Below are 25,153 nucleotides of genomic sequence, written 5' to 3' on the forward strand. Positions count from 1 at the left end.
CGCAAAGATCACATGATATGTGAAATCCCATTGATTTAAAAGGAGTGTGGTTCCTATTAATGTGACTGAAGTCGCTCCGACTTTAGAAAAGGTTCCTGCACTACGCTAATATAAATTGTATGCTAGTTCTGCCTGTAGACCAAGGGAGGGCGTCTATGCGTCACGGTGCTCAGTATCTCCTGGTCCCCTCCGTGCCGCCGTCCCCCCCTCTCTTCTCCCCCTCCGTGCCGCCGTCCCCCCCTCTCTTCTCCCCCTCCGTGCCGCCGCCCCCCTCCTCTTCTCCCCCTCCGTGCCGCCGTCCCCCTCCTCTTCTCCCCCTCCGTGCCGCCGTCCCCCCCTCTTCTCCCCTCCGTGCCGCCGTCCCCCCCTCTTCTCTGTGTCCCCCTCCGTGCTGCCATCCCCCCTCCGTGCTGCCGCCCCCCCTCTTCTCTTTGTTCCCCTCCGTGCCGCCGCCCCCCCTCTTCTCTTTGTTCCCCTCCGTGCCGCCGTCCCCCCTCTTCTCCCCCTCCGTGCCGCCATCCCCCTCTCTTCTCCCCCTCCGTGCCGCCGTCCCCCTCTCTTCTCTTTGTTCCCCCTCCGTGCCGCCGTCCCCCAACCCTCTTCTGTGTCCCCCTCCGTGCCGCCGTCCCCCAACCCTCTTCTGTGTCCCCCTCCGTGCCGCCGTCCCCCACCCCTCTTCTGTGTCCCCCTCCGTGCCGCCGTCCCCCACCCCTCTTCTGTGTCCCCCTCCGTGCCGCCGTCCCCCACCCCTCTTCTGTGTCCCCCTCCGTGCCGCCGTCCCCCCTCTCCTCTCCCCCTCCGTGCCGCCGCCCCCCCTCTCCTCTCCCCCTCCGTGCCGCCGTCCCCCCTCTCTTCTCCCCCTCCGTGCCGCCGTCCCCCACGCGCTGCCGTCCCCTCTCTTCTCCCCCTCCGTGCTGCCGTCCCCGCCTCTTCTGTGTCCCCCTCCGTGCTGCCGTCCCCCCTCTTCTCCCCCTCCGTGCTGCCGTCCCAGCCTCTCTTCTCCCCCTCCATATCTCAGGATGGAGAGTGGGAGGTAGGAGCCAGTAAACCTGGCTACTTCGTTTTCAGAATGGACAGAGTCAGTGACCACTGACTCTGTCCATTCACATAACTGAAACATTGTAACTGCCTGTGATTACGATGTCTCAGTTAATGAATGGAGAGGAGCAGCTGTCTTCTCTCCATTCATTATCAGTGCAGCAGAGGCTGCAGAGAAAGGGACTGGGGAATCTCTGTCCCCAGTCCCTTTCCCTGTCTCAAATGGGAGATGACAGAGGTCTGTTAAGACCCCTGATATCTCACCACCATACACACACACACACACACACACATATATATATACACACACTTTTAACAAAAAATAAGTACATAAAAAAGGTAAGAATATAAGTACATACTTATATATAATATATATGTACTAGTTATATTCTTTTATCTTACTTTTTTTTTATGTACTTATTTTTTGTAAGGTTATCCAAAGGATTAATTAGCTAATAAAAAAAAAAAAAAAAAAAAAAAAAATCGGTTATTGACTAATTGAAAAAATCATCGATAGATTAGTCGACAGAAAAATTAATTGTTAGTTGCAGCTCTACCGTACAGTAATGTAAATTTTACAGCTTCATTTTGATATAATTCTATATTTAAAAAAAAAAAAAACGACCACACAAAAACTCAAGTTACATTATAAGAACACATTTATTTATTATATAAACAAAAACACACATAAAAAAATAGTCGGAAGAGTTGGTCAAATGAAAGTCGGCTTCATCAAAAATGTATTCTCAGCTCGGGGGGAGGGGATGGGGGGGCATTTTCCTCAACGCATTCCCTATTTAACAATTGAAACATCATCAGGGTGGGGGGGGGGGGGGGGGGGGGAGTGATTTAAATCAACATCCAATTTATAGAAAAAGGTAATAATAAAAAAAAAAAAAAAATAGATTTATACCAGACCAAACCGCCTATACAATAAAATCACCAAGCTGTGTCAGCCAACGCTGAAACATTATATCCCTACTTGGTGATGATGGTGGAACAGCAACCTTCGCCGCAGCACTTGATGAACGTTCAAGAGGACCCACCTTCGAAGCCATCAAATTGGCTTCTTCAAGGGACACAAAAATGGCTGCTATGTTGAGAATATACCTACTTTAAGCAGATGTAAAGTGTGACCCAAAAGATATCAAGCCAAGAATAGCTTGGGAGTCCAGGGTGACACCAATTGTATTTATTTTTTATTTACACTATATATGCACGGCTTATCACAGAGGAGCAACATGTCCTAAATATTTTAAAGGCGGGTTAGTGGTTCAAAAGATCCCTGTGATAATCCTTCTGGGGTCCCCATACAGTGTCCAAATTTCAGGCCTCACATGCGAAAGTAGTGGTACATGGTGGCAAACAACACCAGCATCTGAAAGAAAGATGGGAGATGTTAGAAGCATGTCCAGAATTTGAAAAAATACCCAATGTTACTGTAAGCCATCTGTATTATGTTCGTAGACTACAGCAATAACCATTGTAGCCTCTGCCCAACCTGACCCATTTCAAACACAAAAATTTTGGTAGGCATTTTCTTGTTGAGCTTAAAATAAATTGAGCTATAGTGTGGTAGGGATGTTTTTACATACTTTGTTGGGAATTTTTACTTGGGTGGGGCCCAACCGGCCAGCCCTGGACTCCCGGGCCGGCCCAACCGGCCAGCCCTGGACTCCCGGGCCGGCCCAACCGGCCAGCCCTGGACTCCCGGGCCGGCCCAACCGGCCAGCCCTGGACTCCCGGGCCGGCCCAACCGGCCAGCCCTGGACTCCCGGGCCGGCCCAACCGGCCAGCCCTGGACTCCCGGGCCGGCCCAACCGGCCAGCCCTGGACTCCCGGGCCGGCCCAACCGGCCAGCCCTGGACTCCGGCTGAGCCAGATAATTTTAGACAGATTTACCCTGCCATCTTCATTTGTGCTGCTTTTCTACTCACTTCCTGTCTTGCCACCCACACAAGAAATGGGGCCAAGGGCAAGCCCCCGTTGGGCCACCACAACCAAATATTCTTTATTTTGCCTACATCGGGTAAGAGCTATAATTTTAGACAGGATAAGTCTGCCATCTTCATGTCTGCCACTTTTTTATTCACTTTAGGTCTTACCTACCACATAAGACACAAGGACACAGAGGGCACCTAAATCTTGACAGAGGTTCTCATATTTAATATCTTATTTTGTATAAGGTTTTATTATGGTCTATGCCCACATTTGAAAAGGGATTTTCCGGTCATACAACACAAACTGAGGGCAAATCTCTCCAGTAGCTACAGAAATTAAAATTCAACCAGGTCAAAACTCTTCACCTCTTAAATAAAAAAAAAAATAGAAAGGCCAAGAGAAATAAGGTTTATGGTGCACAATCCATGAACAGAACTTCTGTATAGCCATTGAAGTCACTGGTACATATAGTTCTTTTCACCAATTTCTTTACAGCGGCCCAGAACAACTCATCATAGATTAGTAAATAAAGAGGACATTGAAACCTTCTGGATTGTGTCCAACTTACCGTCCACATTAGGATAGCAAACCCAAACCAGGAGATGCCCCAAGTGTAGCTGTTGATGGCGTGTATTATGTGGTCCGAACAGCCCTGGAAGAAAAATGTGAAAATCAACGTCTTACATCTCCGTTATTCTTGTTTGTTGTATTTGATATACCAATTGCAAGTCCAAGGTTGCCCACATGTTACTATTTGATCTCTGACCAATCCCTTTCTGATTTCCCAGCAGCTGTTTAGTGTGAGGGCTCACCTATCAATTTCTTCTAGTTATAATCTATCTGGTAAGTGCTTCCATGGCCATTGTTAAATCATAAGAAAATTCTACAATTGGATTGAAAAAGGAATGGTTGGTTTTGATTAGCAACCACTTTGTAGCATGATGGCTTACCTCAAGAATACATTCAGTTTATTACCAAATAGGTAGGCCCTCATACTACATCGTTATTGAGATGAATATAATGAAAGTGCAACTTATGAAAACTCGGAAAGGAACATTTTCCTTTGTGGTGTCACAAACTAAAACAGAGGAGCCCGCGTGGGGCCCACACGGAGGAGCCCGCGTGGGGCCCACACGGAGGAGCCCGCGTGGGGCCCACACGGAGGAGCCCGCGTCGGGCCCACACGGAGGAGCCCGCGTCGGGCCCACACGGAGGAGCCCGCGTCGGGCCCACACGGAGGAGCCCGCGTCGGAACGTTTGGCAGCTGATATACAGAGTACCCTCCTCTTCAGATTGGGTTCAGTAGAGTGAAAGGACAAGAGTGTCAAGCTTTGGATATCAATCACGATCATGTATTTCTCATAAGTGTTTTTCAAGACTTGACATCCCACTCTTTTTGGGGCTTATACAAGGACCACCCTTCATCAGGGCTAACACCTGAAACACATTCGCCGTCAATTCTTGAAATTTTTTTTCTCTTATTGTGACAAATAAAACTTGTATCTGGACTGATAACCAAAGGTTCTCGTGCTTTCACTCTACATACACCGACTAAACTGGGAACCCCATCAAAGCCCTCCTGAGCATTAGAGAGCTGCTATGAAACAATCACTTCACCTAATCGAAAGCCCCACTGAGCTTGAAGTCCACCCCAATATTAGAGTCTGGAGATTGGTGACACGCAGAGAGCATGCAATGTCATCATAGCTGATAAAATAGCGGTCGCTTCTTACCTGGGCATTGATGTACGGGGAAAGTCCGACGCTGCAGCCTGCTTGATTTATGACCTGAAAGTTGTTATCTCTTGCACAGCACCAAAACGGCCAGGGTGCTTCTTTCTCAGAATACGTATTGCGGAAAGTTGAACCATAGGTGATCCAGTCAGCAGGCCCATCCACAGCACAACAACTTTTCTGCAAGGCAAGAATTCACATTGCACGTTAGACGATTCAGTTAGCTGCAGCACCAAATCTTATAAAATACTGTGTGAAGTTTATTGGGCAGAACTTAAAATGGATGTGGGTAAGGTATCGGGATAGTATTGAAAGACACCCAAATATCAGAGCAATATTGGGCAATACCAACATTTTTAAAAGTGAGGCAGCTAAATTTTCAGTTTCAGATTTTGTTTTACAAACAAACCTTGTCTAAGAAACCAATGGTATCCTTTACCAAGGGCCATCATTTCAAAAAAAATCTAGGTTACTCCAACATAATGGAGACAGTCAAGTGACATAAGCAGAACCCCTTGTGCTTACCTCCAGCATAATTCTGTTCCAGAACAAGGTGATCTCCTGGCCCTGATTCGTAGAATTATCTGCATAGTACCTAAGCATCTGTTGCTTGATCACATTGGAATTCACCATCTAGAAAGAGACAATGAGTGAGCGTGACACAAAATCAAGCAACCTGCTGAACAACATCTATGGAAATGATAAAAACACTGAAAACCAAACTTTGGCCCAAAGCCAGACTTGGCATAAGAAACAACAATGTGCAAGGCCAGAAAAGTCAACCAAATATACAATAGGGGAAATTATTTCTTTTTTAGGGCTCATGAACCTTGCACACTGTTTTAGAGAAAATATTCAGCAAGCCCATAATCCATACACCAATCCTCCCCCTATTCATATTCCTAAGACTAACACAACCTGTAACCTCAATCGTAGCCCATACCAACCCTTCCCATAACTCACACCCAACCCTCTGCGAATCCCCAGCACTTAGCTAGCCTGTAACCTCAACAGTTTCATACACCGGCCCTTCCAATAACCCACACTCAAACCTTCTCATATCACCAAGACTCACCTAGCCTGTAAACTCAGCATTAGCCCATATACCAACCCTTCCCAAAATTTAAACGCAACCAACTCTCCTCATATCCCCAAGATCCACCAAGCCTGTAACCTCAACATTAGCCCATACACCAACTCCTCCCATAGTTCACACCCACCCAACCCTCCCCAAGACTCACCTGGCCTTTAACCTCAATGGTAACCCATGCACCAAACTTTGCAATAACTCACACCCAACCCTTTGTGTAAATCCCATGCCCAACCCTCCCATGTATCCAAGACTCACCTAGTCTGTAGCCCATACACCAACTCTTCCCATAACTCTCACCCAACCTTTAACAAACCCCACACATGACCCTTTGCAAATCCCCAGGAGTCACCAAGCCTGTAACCTCAGCATTAGCCCATACACCAACCCTTCCCAAACTTTAAACGCAACCAACTCTTCTCATATCCCCAAGATCCACCAAGCCTGTAACCTCAACATTAGCCCATACACCAACTCCTCCCATAGTTCACACCCACCCAACCCTCCACAAATCCCCAAGACTCACCTGGCCTTTAACCTCAATGGTAACCCATACACCAAGCTTTCCCATAACTCACACCAAACACTTTGCGTAAATCCCATGCCCAACCCTCCCATGTATCCAAGACTCACCTAGTCTGTCGCCCATACACCAACTCTTCCCATAACTCACACCCAACCTTTAACAAACCCCACACTTGACCCTCTGCAAATCCCCAGGAGTCACCAAGCCTGTAACCTCAATGGTAGCCCATAACACCAACCCTTCCCATAAACCCCACTCACCCAACCATCTGCATAAATCCCACACCCAACCCTCCCCATATCCCCAAGACTTACCAACTCTATCCTCAACAGTAGCTCATACACCAATCCCACCTGTAAATCCACTCACTATCCCAAACTCCAACCCCAAATCTTCCTGTAATCCTTACATTTACCATTCCTTCAGTAAGCTTAACTCTTCATTTTTATATTCCGATTACTGCTGTGGAACACTCTGCAATGAAAACTAGCCTGTACCACCAAAATCCATTCTCTGGAAACTCCTTATTCTGCAACTTTGTGCCTGAACATACGTCAAGCCTCAGTATTTAGTACCAGTATGACCAATGCCTTCCCTCCGCAAAGTCTAATCAGTCATAACCACGACTTACATAGTCCCGGTGTGTAAAGGACGTTATGCAGGAAGCACATTCGAATATATAGATGATCATCATCAGCACCAGATACTGGAGAGGGAAAAAAAAAAAAAATGGAGTTATGATCCATATTTCTCGTTTCAAACCCAGTCATGCCAGACTACACAGCCGATTGCTTACCACGATCAGCATGGTGCGACTGCCCTTCACCGCCGCCACGATTCCATACAATCCCAGAAGAAAAAAGGAGAAACCGCAAAAGATTGCAATCCAGCCGCCTGCGAACACGTCATCCTTACCAGTCACCCCCAGCACCGGGTACACATAGTACGGGTCTGTGGTGGCCCAGATGGTTTCGGCGAACAGCGCCAGGCCGCAGAGCTGTAACGGGAACCCAGATGGGTCATAAAAGCGAATATATAAAAAACTGTATTTGATGAACGGCAATTTATGGAAAAGTTCTCTGGTTTTTACTGGAAAACCTATATATACACAGTATAGGGAATTTCAAAATATTAGTAACATACCCAGATATTCTATATCAAGGTGTATAGCATAAAAACAGTTATATCATGCTTTGACAAAGAGCATTCTATAGATTTCATCAATTTCACACATTGCCTTTGACATATAGAGATCAATAGAGATTTTTTTTAATTTAATTTTATTTCATGAATTTTTTTATTTTTTATTTCTATGGTAACGTGAAATACGTCTACATACTACCTATATATATTTCTATAATTTTTTGTTAATCATTTAAAGGTACGTTCTCCCATATGAATTTCCCACTCTGCATGTTGAAAGATACATTGCGTCAGATTTTTTTTTTCCACCGGCTTGAGAAATAAAAAAAATAAAATAAAAACTTCAAAACTGTTGCCATTGCATTTACAGTATTTTTATTTAATTGCATTTACTTTAAATTTGTTTTAATTGTATTCATTTTTTTTGTCATTTTAATTCTACAGTAATTTTCATTAAATCCACATACTATTTGTATATTCTAGAATTTTTTTGGTAATCGTTTTATAGCTATATTCTCCCATAGGAAATTCCCACTGTGCTGCACCTACAACATTATATGTTGCTGTAACATATTTGGTAAATTACTTATCCATCTGTACAATCTACTTCTCTCTGCTGAACTGTCATTGCTGTAACATATTTGGTAAATTACTTATCCATCTGTACAATCTACTTCTCTCTGCTGAACTGTCATTGCTGTAACATATTTGGTAAATTACTTATCCATCTGTACAATCTACTTCTCTCTGCTGAACTGTCATTGCTGTAACATATTTGGTAAATTACTTATCCATCTGTACAATCTACTTCTCTCTGCTGAACTGTCATTGCTGTAACATATTTGGTAAATTACTTATCCATCTGTACAATCTACTTCTCTCTGCTGAACTGTCATTGCTGTAACATATTTGGTAAATTACTTATCCATCTGTACAATCTACTTCTCTCTGCTGAACTGTCATTGCTGTAACATATTTGGTAAATTACTTATCCATCTGTACAATCTACTTCTCTCTGCTGAACTGTCATTGCTGTAACATATTTGGTAAATTACTTATCCATCTGTACAATCTACTTCTCTCTGCTGAACTGTCATTGCTGTAACATATTTGGTAAATTACTTATCCATCTGTACAATCTACTTCTCTCTGCTGAACTGTCATTGCTGTAACATATTTGGTAAATTACTTATCCATCTGTACAATCTACTTCTCTCTGCTGAACTGTCATTGCTGTAACATATTTGGTAAATTACTTATCCATCTGTACAATCTACTTCTCTCTGCTGAACTGTCATTGCTGTAACATATTTGGTAAATTACTTATCCATCTGTACAATCTACTTCTCTCTGCTGAACTGTCATTGCTGTAACATATTTGGTAAATTACTTCTACTGTCATATCTTTAAACTTCCATATTTAATGTTAGCTATATAACAACCACACTACAATAGCAACATTACTGGTTACTGGTGACTGATTCTAAACCCCATGTACTTCTCTTGATCAATGAAGCAATTAGCTTTATGACTCTAGCCTGTGTCTGGTTTTGGACATCTTCTCTCCCATATTCAGGTGTCTTAAATCAGACCCTATGATGACCAATAGAGAAATGCATGCCTTCTCCCTCTCCCTATAAATTGAAATCATTCTATGGGGGGGCGCAGACCGGGGCATGGCGCAGACATCATGGCTCTGTCACGAGTGATGCGCAGTTTCAGCGACGCAGTTTAACGAAAGCTGGATAACTAGAACTGGATGAAGACACAACAAGATCTCTGCAAGACAACAAGCAAACCAGCAATTCTCCTTTATTTTGTATCAAGTCAGATTCCCACTCTATCTAGTACGATGCTCCTCCTTATCTTCCTTCTCACATCAGTTTCTTCTATCCTCAAATTCTCCTTACTCTATCCCTCCCCTCTACCCTGCAGCATGCACATATCACCCTCACTCCTACCCTCTCCCTACTACTGCACCTATCATCTCCTGCATTTGCTGCATTCATATGCTGGCATAAACTCCAAAGCCACGAGACACATGCACTCATGCTCATCTCACTCCCATCTTGTGTTCCTCACCCTCCTCCTTCTCCTAGTCTCAGGTGACATTTCTCCTAATCCTGGGCCGCCACTCTCAAACTGCAAGCCACATCTTCAAAACCCCTCCCCCTCTGGCAACCACCACAATCCACTTAATTTAGTTTCTATCCCCCTGCTTCCTCAAAGCAGCCCCCCTATCTCATGCGCCCTTTGGAATGCCCGCTCCATCTGTAACAAGCTAACATCTGTACATGACCTCTTCATCTCTCATGGCTTCAACATACTCGCCATAACTGAAACCTGGCTTCAAAATTTGGACTCAGCTTCTCCTGCTGCCCTCTCCCATGGTGGTCTCCATTGGACTCACTCCCCCAGACCCAATGGACAGAAAGGAGGTGGAGTTGGATTGCTCCTATCCCCACAATACACCTTCCAAGTCCTTCCCATCCCGCCCTCTCTTTCCCTCTCTTCTTTCGAGATGCACTGTATTCGCCTGTTTTCTCCTATTTCGCTGAGAATTGCAGCAATTTATCGGCCTCCTGGACCGGTGTCACGCTTTCTTGATGACTTTGCTGCCTGGCTACCCTACTTTCTCTCCTCTGAAATACCCACCATCATTCTTGGTGACTTTAACATTCCTATCAACGTTAACAACCCAACTACAGCTAAACTTCTTGACTTAACCTCATCTTTTGACCTAACCCAATGGACACATACTTCCACTCACTCTAATGGTAATACCCTTGACCTTGTATTCTCTCATCTCTGCAACCCCAGCAATCTCACAAACACCCCCTTTCCTCTCTCTGATCACAACCTCATTAGTTTCACTGTATCTTTGTCTCCAACCACCCATCCTTCCAAGCAGCAAACTATCACTTGTAGAAACCTTCGCCACCTTAAGCCTTCTCTTCTCTATTCTGCTACTGACCACCTATATGATATAATCTCTCCCCTGTCCTGTCCTGACCTTGCCATCTCTGTCTACAACAGTTCACTCTCTTCATCACTAGATGCACTTGCTCCTCTAACCACACACAGAATCAGGCCCCGACCATTACAACCCTGGCAAACTGACAACACTAGAAATCTCAAGAGACGTTGCCGTGCTCTTGAACGGCTGTGGCGTAAAACCAAATGCCTCCAAGACTTCACCATATATAAATCTGCCCTTCTAAAATACAATTCCTGCCTCCATGCTGCCAAACAAGCCTACTTTGTATCTCTTATTAATACTTTGTCATCCAATCCTCGTCGGCTCTTCTCAACTTTTAACTCTCTGCTTCGTCCCCCACCCCCTCTACCCACCGGCTCACTCACTGCCCAAGAGATTGCCAATCACTTCAAAGACAAGATTGATGCAATTCGCGAGGACACCTCCGCTGTGCGTACATCTTCCCCACCCAACATACCTGGCCTAATAGCACATTCAACACTCTCCTCTTTTGAATTGGCTACTACTGAAGAGGTTGCAAAACTTTTCTCAGATGCTCACCTAACCAATTGTCCCTTGGACCCTGTTCCCTCACAACTATTAAGGTCACCCTCTAACTCTATCCTATGCTCCCTCACTCACATCTACAATCTCTCCCTCTCAAGTGGCACCTTCCCCTCCCCTCTAAAACATGCGCAGATCACCCCCATACTTAAAAAACCCTCTCTGGACCCCACCAACCTGAACAACTTAAGACCTATCTCATTGCTCCCATTCACCTCTAAGCTTCTAGAACGCTTAGTCTACAACCGCCTTAGCTCCTACCTCAGTGAAAATAACCTTCTTGACCCATTACAGTCTGGCTTTCGCTCTCAGCACTCCACGGAAACTGCCTTACTAAAACTCACTAACGATCTACTAACTGCTAAAACCAACAGCCAGTACTCCATACTCCTACTACTTGACCTCTCTGCTGCCTTTGATACTGTTGACCACCCACTCCTCCTCAATAAACTACATTCCCTTGGCCTCCGAGATTCTGCGCTTTCCTGGTTCTCTGCCTATCTATCACAGCGCTCCTTCAGTGTCACCTACAACTCTGTATCCTCCTCTCCATTGCCCCTTTCTGTGGGGGTCCCCCAAGGCTCTGTTCTTGGACCCCTTCTCTTCTCTATCTATACCTCCTCCCTTGGTCACCTGATAACCGCCCACGGCTTCCAATACCACTTATACGCCGATGACACCCAAATCTATCTGTCTACTCCTCACCTCACTCCTTCAGTCTCCTCTCGCATTACTAACCTGCTAACTGACATATCAGCATGGATGTCACACCATTTCCTTAAACTAAACCTCTCTAAAACTGAGCTATTAATAATCCCCCCTGCACATGCCCCCCTCCATGACTTTTCCATCAAAATCAACAATGCAACCATCAGGCCCTCCCCTCACGCCAGGGTACTAGGTGTAATCCTAGACTCTGACTTGTCATTTCAGCCCCAAGTCCTATCGTTGTCAAAAGTTTGTAGATTTCACCTCCGTAACATCTCTAAAATTCGTCTCTTTTTAACAATTAAAACTACCAAGATCCTCATTCACTCCCTTGTTATATCCCGCCTTGACTATTGCAACTCCCTTCTCATTGGCCTGCCTCTCCATAGGCTATCTCCTCTTCAGTCTATCATGAATGCTGCTGCCAGACTTATCCACCTTACCAACCGCTCAGTGTCTGCCAACCCTCTCCTCCAATCCCTACACTGGCTCCCAATCACCCAGCGAATTAAATTCAAAATACTAACCACCACATACAAAGCCATTCACAACTCTGCCCCGAGCTACATCACCAATCTTGTCTCCAAATATCACCCAAACCGTCCTCTCCGTTCTTCTCAAAACCTCCTACTCTCAAGCTCTCTCGTCTCCTCCTCCCACACTCGTCTCCAGGATTTCTCCAGAGCCTCTCCAATCCTCTGGAACTCGCTACCTCCACCGGTCCGGCTATCCCCTACTCTTGCTACCTTCAGACAATCCCTGAAAACTCATCTATTCAGGGAAGCCTATCACGTCTCAAACTAATCTCCTACCACTTCCATAAACTCATTCCCAACAGTTATAACCTTCTGTACCACCTGCCCCACCCTTTTAGATTGTAAGCTCTTCTGAGCAGGGTCCTCTTAATCCTTTTGTATTTAATTGTATTGTAACTGTATTGTCTCCCTTTTATATTGTAAAGCGCTGCGTAAATTGCTGGCGCTATATAAATCCTGAATAATAATAATAATAATAATAATAATAACCTACAAGTATGTTGAAAGATACATTGTATCAGATTTTTTTTTCACTAGCTTAAAAGGCAAACACTTCAAAACTGTTGCCATTGCATTTATTTTGTTTGATTTTATTCAATTTTTTTGTAGTTATTTTATTGCTACGGTAACTCAAATTAAATCTACGTACTACTTATATGTTCTATAATTTTTTATTAATCATTTTATAGCTACAGCACAAGCATTTTTAATGCTTTGCCTAAGAGAGTTGTATAGATTACCCAATTTCCCCACATTGCCTGTAAGAAAAAAGATCAACAGAGATGTTTATTATTTAATTGATTTTAATTTTATTTAGTTACTTTTTATACTACATTAAAAAGAATTAAATTCACATCCTACTTATAAAATTTTCTATATTTTTTTTGTTAATGATGTTATAGCTATATCTTCCCATATGAAATTCCCAATGTGCTGCACCTATTAGCATGTTGAAAGATACATTGCATCACATTCTTTTTTCACTTGCTTGAGAAAGAGCTCAAAAAACTGTTGCCATTGCATGTTTATTTTGTTGATTTGAATTTTAATTTATATTTTTTGTTCACTTAAGAGCAAAAAGCTCAAAACTGTTGCCACATTGCATTTTTTTTTTTATTAAATTGATTTTTTCAGTTACTTTAATTCTACAATAAATTGAATGAAATCTACCTGCTACTTATATATTCTATATTTTTTTTATTATTGTTAATTATTTCATAGCTATAGCCCCCCATGTGAAATTCCCACTGTGCCGCACCTATAAGCATATTGAAAGATACATTGCATCACATTTTTTTCACTTGCTTGAGAAAAAGCAAAAACCTCAAAAAACTGTTTGCCCTTGCATTTATTTTTATTTAATTGATTTACATTTTAAATTTATATTTTTTGTTATGTTAATTCTACAGTAACTTTAATATACATATTACTTGTATATTCTACAATTTTTTGTTAATTTTAGAGCTATATCTTCCCATATAAAATTCCCAATGTGCTGCACCCATAAACACGTTGAAAGATACATTGTATTAGATACATTTTTTTCCACTGGCTTGAGAAACAGCAAAAAGGTCAACACTGTTGCCATCACGCAAGTCGCAATGGTCCTGCAATCTTTGCTGTGGACTTGCTATATTTTGGACAGTTTGGCCGGTCCTGGAGCTGACAACAAGCACCAAGTCGCACAGTACATAATCGCATGGCTCTTCCTGCTGGCAATCACAAGGCATTGATAAATGTAATGCAAAAAATAAATTTAAAAATGCTGAGCCGTCAACCAACCAAACAACCCAGCACCCCCCCACCACACCCCCCCCCCACCCCCTTTTACCCCCACCTCACCTGCCATAAAAAACATCTATTGAAAAAATCCGGTCCCGCTACTCTCTATTGTAATATTGTGCATAGAGGAGCCCAGCCTGTCCTGAATAGCGACATTCCACAGCCCTGTGTATGGGGCCTCTGAACAAGAAACTGGAGGCTGACAGTCACAGGATTGGAATTTACATTTTTGTTCCCTTGAATTTGAAATGCCCCACTTTTTTTTTTTTTTTTTTTAAATAACTTCCCCCAAGATGGAAGACAGCGCATAGGGTCTGACCAGGAGAACCCAGTTGGGAAATTTGCCCCATGTCAGGGAAGCCTTGATCGCTGTCTTATTGAATGGGCACTGCCCCGGGCCCCAAGTGCATGGGGACCCATGATTAGGGCCAGGAAAGCGGGGGGGGGTGCACTGGCGATTAGGCTCTTTTTTGACAGGAGTAACTGCAATGTCACTTATCAGAAAGAGCACCGGCTGGCTTCTGCTGGAGAGAGGATGGGCACACACCAGGTGTGGGAAGGACCCACCGTGATGGGCACACACCAGGTGTGGGAAGGACCCCCCCCCGTGATGGGCACACACCAGGTGTGGGAAGGACCCCCCCCCGTGATGGGCACACACCAGGTGTGGGAAGGACCCCCCCCGTGATGGGCACACACCAGGTGTGGGAAGGACCCCCCCCCGTGATGGGCACACACCAGGTGTGGGAAGGACCCCCCCCCGTGATGGGCACACACCAGGTGTGGGAAGGACCCCCCCCCGTGATGGGCACACACCAGGTGTGGGAAGGACCCCCCCCCGTGATGGGCACACACCAGGTGTGGGAAGGACCCCCCCCCGTGATGGGCACACACCAGGTGTGGGAAGGACCCCCCCCCGTGATGGGCACACACCAGGTGTGGGAAGGACCCCCCCCCGTGATGGGCACACACCAGGTGTGGGAAGGACCCCCCCCCGTGATGGGCACACACCAGGTGTGGGAAGGACCCCCCCCCGTGATGGGCACACACCAGGTGTGGGAAGGACCCCCCCCCCGTGATGGGCACACACCAGGTGTGGGAAGGACCCCCCCCCGTGATGGGCACACACCAGGTGTGGGAAGGACCCCCCCCCGTGATGGGCACACACCAGGTGTGGGAAGGACCCCCCCCCCGTGATGGGCACACACCAGGTGTGGGAAGGACCCCCCCCCGTGATGGGCACACACCAGGTGTGGGAAGGACCCCCCCCGTGATGGGCACACACCAGGTACGGGAAGGACCCCCCCCCCCGTGATGGGCACACACCAGGTACGGGAAGGACCCCCCCCCCCGTGATGGGCACACACCAGGTACGGGAAGGACCCCCCCGTGATGGGCACACACCAGGTATGGGAAGGACACCCCCGTGATGGGCACACACCAGGTATGGGAAGGACCCCCCCGTGATGGGCACACACCAGGTATGGGAAGGACCCCCCCGTGATGGGCACACACCAGGTATGGGAAGGACCCCCCCGTGATGGGCACACACCAGGTATGGGAAGGACCCCCCCGTGATGGGCACACACCAGGTATGGGAAGGACCCCCCGTGATGGGCACACACCAGGTATGGGAAGGACCCCCCGTGATGGGCACACACCAGGTATGGGAAGGACCCACCGTGATGGGCACACACCAGGTATGGGAAGGACCCACCGTGATGGGCACACACCAGGTACGGGAAGGACCCCGTGATGGGCACACACCAGGTATGGGAAGGACCCCGTGATGGGCACACCTCATGTATGGGGAACCCTGTGATGGGGAAACCTCATTTATATGGGCGCTGTTATAGGGGAACATGATGTGAGGGTGCACCGTGATGGGAACACCTACTGCAGGCTGGTAGGGGCTCCAGTGCATTACTTTGCCCAGGGATCCATGATGCCATTATGAAGGCACCACATGATGCCAAAGCTGAGCGTGTTCCTCATTCATTCCTGAAGGAGGCCTATACGGCTAGAAATTGGGGCCTAGTGCATGAGACAGGCTAGCCAAGGCAAGGGGTAGCAGCTAAGACATGGGGAGCTTTGAGGTCCAACCCACTCCACCCAAAAAATAGACTGTTTCACTGGGACAGGAAGGTACACACGCTCACTGTGTCCCAGTTGAAGAGAGATTTTGCCAAAACAGGAAGCGAGATGAAATCTCCCCCATCGGTGACACAGCAACAGCCTATCCCAGTGCCAATTAAAAATGGCCGCATTTGCACGCAATGTGTATGCAAGCTTACTGTTACTTTTGAATGGCACCTGCGCTGTAGCAAATGCAATGCGTTGCATGCCATTAAAAGGCTCATGTGTGCATTTAGGCACTTTGGGGGGCATTGGAAGCCCCTTCATTTTCAACCCAATGCACATTAATGCGTAATGCACAGAAAACGGACCCTCTGTGTTTTCATTGTGAAACTTGCATAGCAAGCCGCCCAGGAAAGAAACCAACTCTGCCTGCCCTCCCTGCAGCAGACGAGCCAAGCTGGCCGGGGCTGTGCATTCTCTGAAAATACAGGAAAGACCAGTTTTCTCTGATCACAACAAAACCACTCTGAACACAGAGTTTCGGTTTCAGGGTCACTTAATGGTTGACCAGAACTGGTCAGCCTACAAATCTTATGGAATCGCAAGAGATTCTCGTTACGAGATACCTGGAGATCAGATAAGTCGTTCCCACAGCAAACCATTCACTCCTTTATATCAGGGACACCCAACCCCCCCCCCGCCCCCAGCCACATGCCCTGGATTAATAACTGGATTATAGCACTCATCGGCAATGTCATCAGTCTGCCACCAGCATGAGGAAGCATTTCCACAGTCTCATCCCCAGTGATCGCTTAGACTGCGCATCGTAACTTTGTAGGCGAATGGCTGCAACAGGGGCTGATCTGTCTAAGATGTTGTGAACACCAGAACAGGCAAGACAAGATTTACAGGATATCATCCAAATGATGACAGTGGATGATGCCGACACAAAGATGGCACAGTCCTTCTGGAGAGAGAAGTAGATGAGGACACTGCCAGGGTTGAGTATGGCGATCTCTGTGAGAGGTAATAAATACCTGGAAGGGTTACACTGACAGTGCTTCGTATTCATGCACTGAACATAATAATCCTCCCTCCAGTCAAACAAAAGTAGGCAGGGAGGTACCTACGGGGGTCACAGGGGTCTCAACTGTAAGCCAGCCCCATGCGGCTCCCCCCTACACCTGGATAGGAGGAGTGCCTGCATATAGAGGCTCCTTCATCCCATGCGGCCCCCCTTGTACACCTGGATAGGAGGAGTGCCTGCATATAGAGAGGCTCCTGCAGCCCATGCGGCCCCCCTTGTACACCTAAATAGGAGGAGCGCCTGCATATAGAGTAAATCGATGCCCAACATTTTCCTCCTGCACCAGCTGAATGCACACTTCTGCGGCCACTGAATGCCTGCAGGAGGGAGAGGAGGAGAAGTGTGCATTCAGCTGGTGCAGGAGGAAAATGTTGGGCATCGATTTACTCTATATGCAGCCGCTCCTTCTATCCAGGTGTACAAGGGGGGCCGCACGGGCCCCCTGGAGGATGGGACCAGCTCTGTATAGCTGTGGGTGCCTACCTGAGGGGGGTGAATCCCTCTATATGCAGCAGTCCCAGCTGCTCCTCCTATCCAGCTTCTTTCTGCTGCCCCCGCCCATGTGCTCTGCTGCCGCCCCACCGCCCGCGTGCTCTGATGCAGGCCGCCCACCCCCTCGCGTGCTCTGCTGCCGCAATTCACCCCCCCCCCCGGTGTGCTCTGCTGCCGCACCCCCCCACCCCCCGTGTGCTCTGCTGCCGCACCCCCCCTCCCCCCGTGTGCTCTGCTGCCGCACCCCCCCACCCCCCGTGTGCTCTGCTGCCCCTCCCATCCTCATCCCCTGCCTCTCTACAGGGGTTTCCCCTCTCCCGGGGATGTGTCAGGATGGAGATTGGTGAAGGGGCCGGTAAATGTGTCTTTTACCGGCCCCTTCCTTGTCTGAAACAATAGAGTCAGCGATCGGTACAGATCACTGACTCCGTCCCATTCAAAACTAAAGCATAGTAAACTGTTTCAAATGCTTCAGTTTGTGAGTGAACAGGAAGCCTCTGTACAGAGCTATTCCTGTTCATTCATTCTGTGAAGCTACAGAGATGGAGATTGAGGGTTCTGTCCCCCCCCCCCCACCGAGCTCAGAGAAAGGGCACCTGGTCGGGGGCTTCATGGTTTCTTGCACCGGGGGGGCCCGGAATGTTTTAGTTATGCCAGTGAAAGAAGCCTCTACTCACCATTATAATCACATTTCCAAATACAATGATCGCCACGAGGCCGGAAGACCCCTTCTCTGCCATCTTCAGCCTCCGTCACCTGCAGGAGACACAAGAACACAAGCTCAGCACAGCTTCCCGCAAACCTTTTCATAAATGGCAAAAATTACCGCGCAACACCAGACTGGACTGTCCTCCTAAAATCAGTTTGCATTTTTGTAAAATATACTATAAAAAGTTGTATTATATCTACAATACGTGCAGACAAAAAAAAAAAAAAAAGAAGGTGATCCTGCCAGAAATACAGAAGGTTTATAACTTCCTGTGCTGCACTCTTATCAGTTACATTGTTTCCAGCTATCTGAGGACTTGAGATCCACAGCCCTCTAGGTGGCGAGGTGGAGTCATGACCTGTTTTTGTTGACCTCCTAATAAAATGCAGTAAGTGTTGTCACCCTAGGACAGGAAGTGTTACTGACAGGATCACTGGGTGAAAAGCCTGAAAAAGTAAAAAAACGAATGCAGCCACCACATCTAAGGATTGAAAGGTGCAACACATTACATTTTTGTTTAGATGCACTTAAGTACAGTGGTCCCCAAACTGCAGCTCAGGGGCTGGATATGGCCATTTGCTTACCTTTGTCTTGCCCTTGGGCACCACGCCTCCCACTGACCCCAATGAGGGGGCACCATTCCCCCCACTAACCCCAATGACGGGGCACCATTCCCCCCACTGACACCAATGACGGGGCACCATTCCTCCCACTGACACCAATGACGGGGCACCATTCCTCCCACTGACACCAATGACGGGGCACCATTCCTCCCACTGACACCAATGACGGGGCACCATTCCTCCCACTGACACCAATGACGGGGCCCCATTCCTCCCACTGACACCAATGACGGGGCCCCATTCCTCCCACTGACACCAATGACGGGGCCCCATTCCTCCCACTGACACCAATGACGGGGCCCCATTCCTCCCACTGACACCAATGACGGGGCCCCATTCCTCCCACTGACACCAATGACGGGGCACCATTCCTCCCACTGACACCAATGACGGGGCACCATTCCTCCCACTGACACCAATGACGGGGCACCATTCCTCCCACTGACACCAATGACGGGGCACCATTCCTCCCACTGACACCAATGACGGGGCACCATTCCTCCCACTGACACCAATGACGGGGCACCATTCCTCCCACTGACACCAATGACGGGGCACCAATGACGGGGCCCCATTCCTCCCACTGACACCAATGACGGGGCACCATTCCTCCCACTGACACCAATGACGGGGCACCATTCCTCCCACTGACACCAATGACGGGGCACCATTCCTCCCACTGACACCAATGACGGGGCACCATTCCTCCCACTGACACCAATGACGGGGCACCATTCCTCCCACTGACACCAATGACGGGGCACCATTCCTCCCACTGACACCAATGACGGGGCCCCATTCCTCCCACTGACACCAATGACGGGGCCCCATTCCTCCCACTGACACCAATGACGGGGCCCCATTCCTCCCACTGACACCAATGACGGGGCCCCATTCCTCCCACTGACACCAATGACGGGGCACCATTCCTCCCACTGACACCAATGACGGGGCACCATTCCTCCCCACTGACACCAATGACGGGGCACCATTCCTCCCACTGACACCAATGACGGGGCACCATTCCTCCCACTGACACCAATGACGGGGCACCAATGACGGGGCCCCATTCCTCCCACTGACACCAATGACGGGGCACCATTCCTCCCACTGACACCAATGACGGGGCACCATTCCTCCCACTGACACCAATGACGGGGCACCATTCCTCCCACTGACACCAATGACGGGGCACCAATGACGGGGCCCCATTCCTCCCACTGACACCAATGACGGGGCACCATTCCTCCCACTGACACCAATGACGGGGCACCATTCCTCCCACTGACACCAATGACGGGGCACCATTCCTCCCACTGACACCAATGACGGGGCACCATTCCTCCCACTGACACCAATGACGGGGCACCATTCCTCCCACTGACACCAATGACGGGGCACCATTCCTCCCACTGATATCAATGACAGGGCACCATACTATCCACTGACGCTATTAATGGGGCACCATACCCCCCTACTAACACTTTTTCTCCCATTAAAACCAATGATGGGGCAATTTCACTGGGGCATTTTCTACTCCCACTGGCCACATTCCGGCCCCCTAAGGCTCGAAGGACAATAAATTGGCCCTTTTACAATCAGCTCTTGGACACAAAAAGTAGAGATTTGATCAGTGGGAAACGTTAAAATTTCACCACGATTGAGCAACTGTGCAAAGTCGAAATTGATCGCTAAACCAATCCAAAAGATGGGGAATTTTTGGTTTGCATAATTATTTGGATTAGTCAAGTTGTAAAAAGCAAGATAAAATAATTTCAATGTTACAAAACTAATCAAATTAAACAAACATCTCAAACCAAAAATCTTCCATGCGACCGATTTGGTCTTTAAACTTTGACAGGTCATCCATCAATGGTGGTGGAAATTTTAATGGTCGCTTCCCCATTGATCAAATATCTAGTTTATGGTGTCGAAAAACCAGTTGTAATGCAAACCTATTAAATGATTGGTTTGTGATAGATTGCATTTTCAAGAGTTATATACTAGAATAATACCGGGTGTTTCATTGTTTGAGATTCTAATAGCTTGTTTGCAATCATGCCTAAATTGGTCACCATTAAAAGCCCATTATTAGGAGATGAGGGTCAGTTGGGTGCTGGTACCACCTCCTATCACCATATGGCCTTGGACTCTTCCAATTTCTGGGGGAAAAAGCAAAGAAGAAGCGATGCCACTTGTAGAGCTCTCTTTCTAGGGATGGGTGCTGTGACGGGGGAGCTCATAGGGTGCCCCAGGTCTTTGAAATGCAAATACTACAATTTTTTTATCCCAGTAGATGCATAAAGAGAGTTAAAAGATCCAAGATAGGCATTAAAGTGACCCCAAAGTCAAAACTTCTCAATTTTGGAAGGGCTTCAATCCTCCCGTCGTTTGGTTATTACCATTTGTGTCCCATTGGGGGGAGATGCCCCTTCACTTCAGGTTTTGTGGACACAACAGGAAGTGGGAAAAATTCCCCCACGTTCGAAGAATGCCCTCTTAGTGGGTGTCACCTTCTCAGTAGCTGTCACCATCTTAATGGGTGCACCCATTGGAAGAAGATTTCCCTTTACATCCCGTACCTTTGACAACTTTTGGATTCTTTGATCAGTGTCCCCCCCCCCAAATTACAAAGGTCGCCAGGAAAAATGGAGGACAAATCTCCGCAGCGGGGACACAGACCGGAATAAGAACTGATAAGGGTTTGAACCCTTCCAATCTCCATCAAAGACTAAAAAAAGCCGGGGTTTAGAAACATTTATTGGGAGCTTGTTATGATGGCGAATTGGGAGTTGCCTTTGCCGATTTGTTTTTAACAGTGCACGTTCCAGAGCGGTCAACCTCATCCTTTGACTCCTCAGTGAATCATTTTGTATACAAATTGACTTCAAAGGACTAAGCTCGTTCCAGGCTAGGGGCTCAGCAGGATATGAAGAAGGGATGAGGATGATGTCCTAGGGGTCCATGCCTTCACAAATAAGTTTGCATTTCAACCTTCATAGTTTTGCCGTGAGCCAGGGACTCGAAATTATTGAAAGACAGGAACAGGCGATTTTCCAGAAGGTGGGGTCAGCAATGACTGCCCAATAATGGTTTCCTAACAACCAAGAGCTAAGCAAACATTGCTATCTATCATTACCTGCAAACCATCAGGGAAAGCTCCAAGAGTAATCACCAATATGAGATTACCATGGTCAAGATTAGATATCCCGATCATCTGAGTCATTACAAAAATATATATCTGTCATAATATATGTAAACTATGTTATATTCAAACAATTTATAATGTTGGGTAAACAGGGTCCCTCTGAAGATTCTCCCAACCAGGGTTCCGTGGAGCCATAGGATTCCTCCAGGGGTTGCTTTGGGTTCCTTGATCAATGAGCAGTAATTAAAAATGATTTCCCACCAGAGTCTACATATTTCCAATATGGAGCCAATTGAGCCTCTCCTCCATTCTTTCATGTAAGTCACTGACCACAACTATCCATTAAGCGGTCTGTAAATGGTGGCATTCTTTCCACCGACCCCACCTCATGCTACAAGGCATCCTTTTTTCACTGACTATCCATGTAAGGGGGCACTGCATGTCCTGCTAATGTAAATGACACTCACTGATCCAATGTAAGGGGCCACTTCCACTGAGGACCCCCCATTCTAAGAGGGCCATTTAGCCACAGCCGACCCACAGTGCAAGGGGGGCTCTCTTCCCACCGACGACCCACAGTGCAAGGGGGGCTCTCTTCCCACCGACGACCCACAGTGCAAGGGGGGCTCTCTTCCCACTGACGACCCACAGTGCAAGGGGGGCTCTCTTCCCACCGACGACCCACAGTGCAAGGGGGGCTCTCTTCCCACCGACGACCCACAGTGCAAGGGGGGCTCTCTTCCCACCGACGACCCACAGTGCAAGGGGGGCTCTCTTCCCACCGACGACCCACAGTGCAAGGGGGGCTCTCTTCCCAACGACCCACAATGCAAGGGAGCCCTGCTTTTACTGCCAAACCCCAATGTACGGGGGACACGTCCCCCAGTGCTGACCCCCAATGTAAGGGGGCATAGCTCCTGATTTAAGGGGGCAGCGCTCCCAAAGGCCCAGATTTAAGGGGGCAGCGCTCCCAAAGGCCCAGATTTAAGGGGGCAGCGCTCCCACTGTTGGAAACCAATGCAAGGGGGCCCTTTGCCTACTGTCGATCCCTCATTGTAAGGAGATCCCACTGACCACCCACTGACCATGCCCAGTGTTTAGGCGGAACTTCTCCCACTAACCCCAAATCTAAAAAGGTGACACTTTTCCCACTGATGCCCAGTGTAGGAGAGCAATTCACCCAGTGCCGACACCCAATGTTAGGGGGCACATCTCCCACTAACGTAAAAAAAAAAAAAAAAATGGGCAGTTTTTCCACAGATGCCCACTAACAGGGCACTCCTTCTCATGCTAACCCCCCCCACACACACACACACACACACACACACTATACTCAGGCACTTCTCCCCGTTTTCCACAAATATAAACATGGACCACCAATACAAGATTTTTTCACTTCTAACATTTTAATTTATTTTCTGACCATTATTATTACTACTTGTTTATGTTATGAATATCGCTGGAAATTTGCATATATCACAGGGGGTGATAAAAAAAAAAAAAAAAAAAAAACTATCTGTCCTAGGCACCATACCCTAGGTATGCTGCAATCCTTTTTCTTATCCAACAAGTCACGTGAATATACAGTGAGTTGAAAATATAAACACATTTAGCAGGGGACCCGGAAAACCAAAAATTCTCATTCAAGGGTACCAACCAATGTAATGAGGTTGCGAAAAGCTGCTCTAAAATATGCGGCCAATAACCCTACGGGTCAGCAATGCTCCATTACTTGTCATGCAGAGTCTACACAAGAGATTCTCACACCATGGAACATTTTTTTTTTTTTTTTTTTTTTTAAGGCATCCAAACCAACATGTATAAAAAAATAAAAATAAAATTGTTTGCCTAACATTATGTAACTATTTTCAGTTCCTTCACAACCCTAAACAATGTATCCAAAAATTGCAACAACCAACTTTGTATAAAAGTATAACTAATAATACCTTCATTTTATTTTTATTTTTTTTAATGCAATGCCTCCATACCAAACTCCGTCACATACTGGTCCTGGTGTGACCACAGCCAATCACAATGCCCAAAACTGCTTTTTTTTTTTTTAAATGTATTTTTTTATTTTAAGGGATAATCTCTTCCACAATTTGGATGCAAACACTGAACCAAGCATGCAAAGCAAGCATGAATCTTTATTATAAAAATTATTATAAAAACTAGGAAACATTAAAACAGGGTGACACACCCTGAACAAAAAAAAACAAATAAAAAAAAAAAAAATGCCTCCATACCAAACTCCGTCACATACTGCTCCTGGTGTGACCACGGCCAATCACAATGCCCAAAACTGCTTTTTTTTTATTTTATTTTAAGGGATAATCTCTACCACAAATTTGGAAGCAAACACTGAACCAAGCATGCAAAGTGAATCTTTCTTATTTATTATAAAAATTATAAAAACTAGAAAAACATTAAAAAAGGGCGACACACCCTGAAAAAAAAAAAAAAAAAAAAACTTTCCCAAATTTTCTGCATGAATAAAACCTCCAAAATTTGCTGCAGCATCAAAACATTTCCAAGCCAACATTAGGTCCTGGCAATGTTGCACAAAAAAAAAAAAAAAAAAAGGCAATCAATATCTTACTTAGATGAATAGGGTACAGTTCCAGAAAAAGAAAGGAAACCCCTGCAGAGAGCACCTGTACTCACCTGTCCTCCAGCCCTGTATCAGGTGTAATGTCCCCGCCTCGCCCCCTCCATTGATACTTATAGACTCTGCTGGAAGCTGCACAGAAGACCTGGAGCCCTCTATGGAGGCTGGAGCCTGGCGGTTGGGTGGGGTCTTCTTAGGGCTCCTATCCAAGGTGGTGCATAAAGTTTTTGGGGGGCGGAGACTTTGGGCCACATACCTGAAATCAGGAGGGTTAACCCTTTTTCACTTGGGGACAGTGATGTGTTTACAAGCTGGGGAGGGTGAAGTCAAACTAGTTTGTAGCAAAACAAAGATACAGAATGTATGGAG

The 25,153-nt window shown here is 46.8% G+C and overlaps 1 protein-coding gene across 1 annotated transcript; it reads right to left on the minus strand.

The window, feature by feature from the left end:
* Positions 1–1,679: 1,679 nt before the first annotated feature.
* Positions 1,680–24,982, minus strand: UPK1A (uroplakin 1A). The gene is made up of 8 exons (XM_077456384.1): positions 24,841–24,982; positions 18,374–18,452; positions 7,125–7,325; positions 6,960–7,034; positions 5,238–5,345; positions 4,713–4,892; positions 3,548–3,631; positions 1,680–2,416 (listed from the first exon to the last, which is right to left on the minus strand). The coding sequence occupies exons 2-8, from the start codon at positions 18,434–18,436 to the stop codon at positions 2,372–2,374; spliced, it is 756 nt and encodes a 251-aa protein (XP_077312510.1). The 5' UTR covers positions 18,437–18,452; positions 24,841–24,982; the 3' UTR covers positions 1,680–2,371.
* Positions 24,983–25,153: the final 171 nt, after the last annotated feature.

This window comes from Lithobates pipiens, unplaced genomic scaffold, assembly GCF_037356315.1.
Source record: "Lithobates pipiens isolate NorthernLeopardFrog02 unplaced genomic scaffold, aLitPip1_a1.2 Scaffold_27, whole genome shotgun sequence".
Taxonomy (NCBI): domain Eukaryota; kingdom Metazoa; phylum Chordata; class Amphibia; order Anura; family Ranidae; genus Lithobates; species Lithobates pipiens.

Bases quoted from the DNA above. Each gene is read 5' to 3' on its own strand.
- UPK1A (XM_077456384.1), bottom strand. From the start codon at position 18,436: ATGGCAGAGAAGGGGTCTTCCGGCCTCGTGGCGATCATTGTATTTGGA. The intron at 3,632-4,712 runs GTAAGAAGCGAC...TTTTTCTTCCAG, and splicing joins CCCCGTACATCAATGCCCAG to GGCTGTTCGGACCACATAAT. The intron at 2,417-3,547 runs GTAAGTTGGACA...TCTTTCTTTCAG, and splicing joins TTGCTATCCTAATGTGGACG to ATGCTGGTGTTGTTTGCCAC.